The sequence below is a fragment of the Rhincodon typus genome, chromosome 37 (assembly GCF_021869965.1).
Source record: "Rhincodon typus isolate 14 chromosome 37, sRhiTyp1.1, whole genome shotgun sequence".
Classification (NCBI taxonomy): domain Eukaryota; kingdom Metazoa; phylum Chordata; class Chondrichthyes; order Orectolobiformes; family Rhincodontidae; genus Rhincodon; species Rhincodon typus.
In genome coordinates, this window is record NC_063368.1 from 5,727,215 (window position 1) to 5,732,637 (window position 5,423).

General features: G+C 46.0%; 1 protein-coding gene across 1 annotated transcript in view; it reads right to left on the reverse strand.

The window, feature by feature from the left end:
* Positions 1 to 4,688: 4,688 nt before the first annotated feature.
* Positions 4,689 to 5,423, reverse strand: part of LOC109925672 (phosphomannomutase 1-like) — a 24,183-nt gene continuing 23,448 nt past the window's right edge. Inside the window, 1 exon segment of the mRNA XM_048617341.1 lies at positions 4,689 to 4,931. Coding sequence (XP_048473298.1) covers positions 4,800 to 4,931 — 132 coding nt within the window. The 3' untranslated portion in view covers positions 4,689 to 4,799.

A 5,423-nucleotide genomic window follows, 5' to 3' on the forward strand; every position in this document is an offset into this window, starting at 1 on the left:
GCTTTCTGCCCATACCTGCAGAAGCCACCTGGAAATCATTCACTAGCCTCCATTTGTTGAAGCAGGGTGTTGTCAGTGAAATTATCACAGCACTACGAAAGTGGGAGACACACATATATATGAACCAAGGTTCGATCTGGGTGAGCAGTAGTCACCTTAACCTGTGATGAATGGGGGCCCGTTCTCCTTGTGCTCAGTGGCCAACACTGAACTGGCTCCCAGTCCCACCAATGCCTCAACTTAAAAATGATCATCCTTACTGCCTCACAGCACCAGGGACACAGGTTCGATTCCACCCTCTCCCCGTGTCTGCGCTGGTTTCCTCCCACAGTCCAACAATGTGCAGGCTAGGGTGTATTGGCCATAGGAAATGCAGGGTTGCAGAGATAATGGGATGGGTTTGGGTGGGATGCTCTTCGGAAGGTCGGCGTGGACCTGATGGGCCAAATGGCCTGCTTCCACACTGCAGGGATCCTATGATTGTAACACTGATTATTCTCAAATCCTTCCACAGGCCCCACACCTCCCTAGCTCTATCATCTCTTCCAGCTCTATGATCCTCTCAAATCCCTGCACCTTCTCGGAGACTGATCGCCTGATCATCCCGACATGAATCACTTCATCGTTGGTGGCCGTACCTTCAGTTACAACATTGTGAACTTCCCTCTGCCCCTCTCCCTCTCTCCCTCTCTCCTTCTCTCCTCCCTTGAGACAATCCATCCAAAGCATCATCTCTGACCAAGCTGGTCAGATGGTGGTGTCGTGGTAATATCATGGAGCTAACCATCCCGAGGTCCAGGCTAATGTTGTGGGGACATGGGCTCAAACCGCAAACTTGTGGAATTTAAATTCAATCAGTAAATATAGAAAATAAAGCAAGGCTCAGTAATGGTGGCCGTGAGAACGATTAACTATTGTAACAACGCATCTGTTTCATTCATATTGTTCAGAGAAGGAAATCAGCCTGGTCTAGGTCCACGTGACTCCAGACCCACAGCAATGTGGTTGCTTCTTAATTACCCTCTGAAATGGCCCAGAAAGCCACTTGGTTCAGAGGAAATTAGGGATGGGACAATAAACGCTGGTCTTCCTACAGACACCTCATCCCACAAAAAATACACTAAATAAAGCTATTAGGCAGCTGAGATTGTTTTATTTCTCCTCAGTGTAAGATATTCATTGTACAGTTCCCTGCAGCAACGTGGGACAATTGTGACTATGTGAACGTTGCTATATAAATGTACATTGTGGTTGTTTGAGGACTCCCTGCTGGAAAGTCACCAAAATCGGCCCAGTCCTGCATATGGTCACCAGAGCCAATGGCTGCTGACATTTTACACTTTAAACCGGTGTCTGGTGGGTCTCAGTGCGCTCTGTCTCACACTCACTGACAAACAGTCACACTCACACACACACACACACACACACACTCTCACACTCACTGACAAACAGTCACACTCACACACACACTCACTCACACCAGAGAGACCAGTATCCCATCACTAAGCCTCTGTGTGAGTTATTTCAGACCTAGTTTCACAAATAACCATTATAAATTTGCTGTCCTCCAGAACTCTCCTCCTTCACAATCCTGACAATATGCCGTTGGCTTTTAACAATTCTCACTCAAAACATGAAGCCGATTCACCTGGAAGCTGTGGGGAGAGAAACATCGGATAGAAATCCGGGAAAGAACGCTCTGTGTCTCCAGTCCTCGGGGGTCTATCATTCTAACCTCCCCTTCCCACTGTGATAAAGGGAAGCTGTAACCACCCTGTGACTTTTCTGATGGGTTCACCGGGTGAACTGGCCTGGGCACTGTTTAGGAACAGTCTGGTATCCTGACGGGATCCATTTCTGCTTCTTTAGTCTTTCAAAAGGAAGTAGGAATCACCGAGAAGTCTGACATTTGCTGTCGCGTCCCCAGCTGCCATGTGTAGGCCAAACCAGGTAAAGCTGCCTGATTCCCTTGTGTTTTATTTGACAATTGTCAAGGACTGGGATTAATTTTCAAGTCCAGATTTTAGATGTCACCAGCCGCTCTGGGTAGGATTATTCTATGGAGTAATGCATAACTTTTTAAAACTCTGTTTCTCTGACCAATTTGTACCTAGATTTTTGTGCCTAGGGACCTTGGTACTGAAGATAGTGCCATGTGTGGTGACATTATACACTTTTCCCTGTACTCCTGTACACAATAAAACCTAAATCTAAATCCAAACAGGAAAAGAGCCTATATCAGAATTAGCATATTCCAACTATGGCACTAACTCCCGCAACAAATTTCCAAGTGAAAATGAAATCCTTTTTGCTAATTTGAAAATTCAAACTTAAAAGTTGAACACTGCATTCCGTGAACAATTTGATTTTTAAAAACTTGTTCGAGAGATGTGGGAGTCATTTCTTCCCCATCCCTAATTGCCCAGAGGGCAGATAAGAGTTAACCACATTGCTGTTGGTCTGGAGCTACGTGTGTAGGCCCAGACCAGGTAAGGATGGCAGTTTCCTTCCCTAAAGGACATTAGTGAAGCAGATGGATTGCTACAACAATCGCTGACAAGGCTGAGAGTTTTTCTTTTAATTTCCTGATTCGTTTATTGACTATGAATTCAATAACCTCCTGGATTGTCCACGAGTTGAGCACTAATCGCCTGGGTACGACAGTGACATGTAGGAGCAGAGACAGACTTTAATTTGCAGAACACATTAAATAATTATTTTAAAAAGTGGATTACTTTATTTTTAATTAAAAAGCTTTGAGTGGACAAACATGATGGTTTGAGAGTGCAAAAGTTCAAATAATGAATATGGCCCAATGAAAATTGGCATCTTTAACACCGTGCTCACCCTGTGACAGCAATGATCATCAATACCCAAGATGCATTACATCTTTCAGAGCCTGTCCTGCAAGGCTGAGTAGAAGAGACAAATAAAAATGTAAGGAATAGCAGCACCAGGAGTCCATTCAGCCCCTTCAGTCTGCTATCCCTTCGATAAGGTCATGGCTGATTAGGTTGTAGTCCCAACAGCCCGTTTCATGTCTTTCCCTCATAACTCTTAACCCATTTGTCAATCAGAAATGTATCTGACAAGGCCTTGAATAGACTCAAAAAAATCCAGCCTCAGCCAGTCGCTGGGGGAAGAGATCTCAAGAATAAAAACTCATTGAGACAACAAACTCCTCCACATCTTGGCTGTAACTGGGTCCCTTCAGTTTTACACTTTGTCCTTTACATGCTGATAGGAAACATTCTCTCACCACCCACCCTGTCATGACCCCTCGCAATCTTACTGTCAATGTTTCAATCTCATTTGCCAAACCTCTGATGGGTCTGGACCCAATCTGCCCAATCTTTCCCCATCAGGACAACACCTTCACCTCCAGACTCGGCCAAATAGACCCTCTCTCAATTCTTGGGGTGGGCGAGACCAAACCTGTCCTGTACTCTATGTCTGCTCTCACTCGTGGAAGTCTCATGACTTTTATACCCCAAGTCTTAGAGAATAAATACCAACGTTCCTACTCCTCCTTGCTGAATCTATACTGAGTTTCTCTGATGTGTACAAAATGCAAATGTTACCATCCATCTCTCACCCTGCTCCTTACAGCACAGACCTCCTCCCCTTTCCTCACTCCTTTTACTCTTCCTCTTTCTGCCCCCTAGTTTTGAAATGCCCCACCCTGGGAAAAAAGACCATTGCTATACACTTATGCATACTCCTCATGATTTATAAACCTCTATGGTCAGCCCCCAACCTCCGACGCTCCAGTGGAAAAAGTCCCAGCCTCTCCCTATAACTTAAACCCTCCATTCCTGATAAATCTTTTCTGAACCCTCTCCAGCTGAATAATACCCTTCCTATAACAGGAAGGCCAGAACTGGACCAAGTACTCCAAACTAGGCCTCATCAATGTCTTGTACAATCTCAACATAACATCCCAACTCCCTATACACAATGGTCTGAGCAATGAAGGCAAGCATGCTAACCACCTTCTTAACCACTCTTTCTACCTGTGACGCAACTTTCAAAGAATTATGTACCTAAACCCCTAGGTGTCTCTGTTCTACAACACAACCTGTCCTGCCCTGCTGTTTATAAATGACAATACAGTCTTCCTCCTCCCTTGCCTCAGATTCTCATCTTAAACCATCATCTCCCAGGACTTTGAGCTGTGGAAAAATCACAGCCTCCACATTTCACCGTTTCCGGATTTTTAAATAAAAAAGTCTGGCACCCTCTAACCATCACTGCTTCATTCACCTGGTCCTGTCTTTCAATTCTCTGCAATCTCATCCGCTCAGTTCTTAACGTTCAAGAGATCATGCAAACTTTGGTTCTAAGTTTTGCACTTCCAGCCCTTTTGCTTCCTGTTGTTACAATTCTTCTTGGGGGGTGTTTTTTCCATCAACATGCATCACTGTAAATGGCTATGTCAACATTTTCTCCTCGAACTGTCACGGTGTAGTACTGGCCCTTGGCCACTGGGTAGCACTGTGAAGCAGGTTTCTGAAATCTCTTTTCCAACTCTAGTTCCATCTTGTAGCCACGTACAAAAGAAAATGTACATTTGACTGTGAACAACAAATAAAGTGATTCTGGTCACACTGGTATGGAACTGGATGAGTGACATCCCACAGGAATGATATCCCACAGTTCCTTGCTGTTGACATGGCTGAGTTACTTGCTCACCAATGGGCAAGGGGAACCTGCACTTCTGTTTGCCCCTCCATGAATTCCAGAAGCAGAATTCCCAGGCTCAAGATCCGGGAGTGACAGGATGTGTCCACAGTTTATTCCTACAGGAAGAGCTCCTTACAGATCTGGACTGTATCCTCTGGGGATGACACGGTGTGTCCGATTGTCCTGGGATCGTGGAAGATCTCATGATCGTTTCCACCCTACGTGGATCGGACAGAGGCCCAGTCAGTCTTATTTCACTGTCACCATGACCCCCCGATCACCAAACCCTCCTCCAAACACCCAACCCACTCCTCAAACCTCTCCCGTCAAATACTCCAGTCCCGGCCAATCATTGGGTTAGACTGGCAGCCAAACAGACAGGGTTGATCTTGGCGATGCCAACTGGTTAGAATGTCAGGTACCAGCAGTTACTGTTTATATCCAAATCTCAGGCTGAGCTCCTCGTTCCCATTGCCTGGTGTCACTGTTATCTTTATCAATGCTGCCATCGCTGCCAGGGGAGGTGGGCACTGGACATGGGTCTTCAGTCCCTCATCACCAGACACACTCTCAGCCCCTTATCAAGCTCCCCGCTTCCCGAGCCCCTCATCAATCCCTGACTCCACCCCCACCCCCACTCAACAGCCTCCCTCTCCGACCCCACACCCAGAAACTCAATAATCCCCTCCCCCACACCCAAATCACTTCCTTCCCACACCCTCACCGCAACAAACACCCCT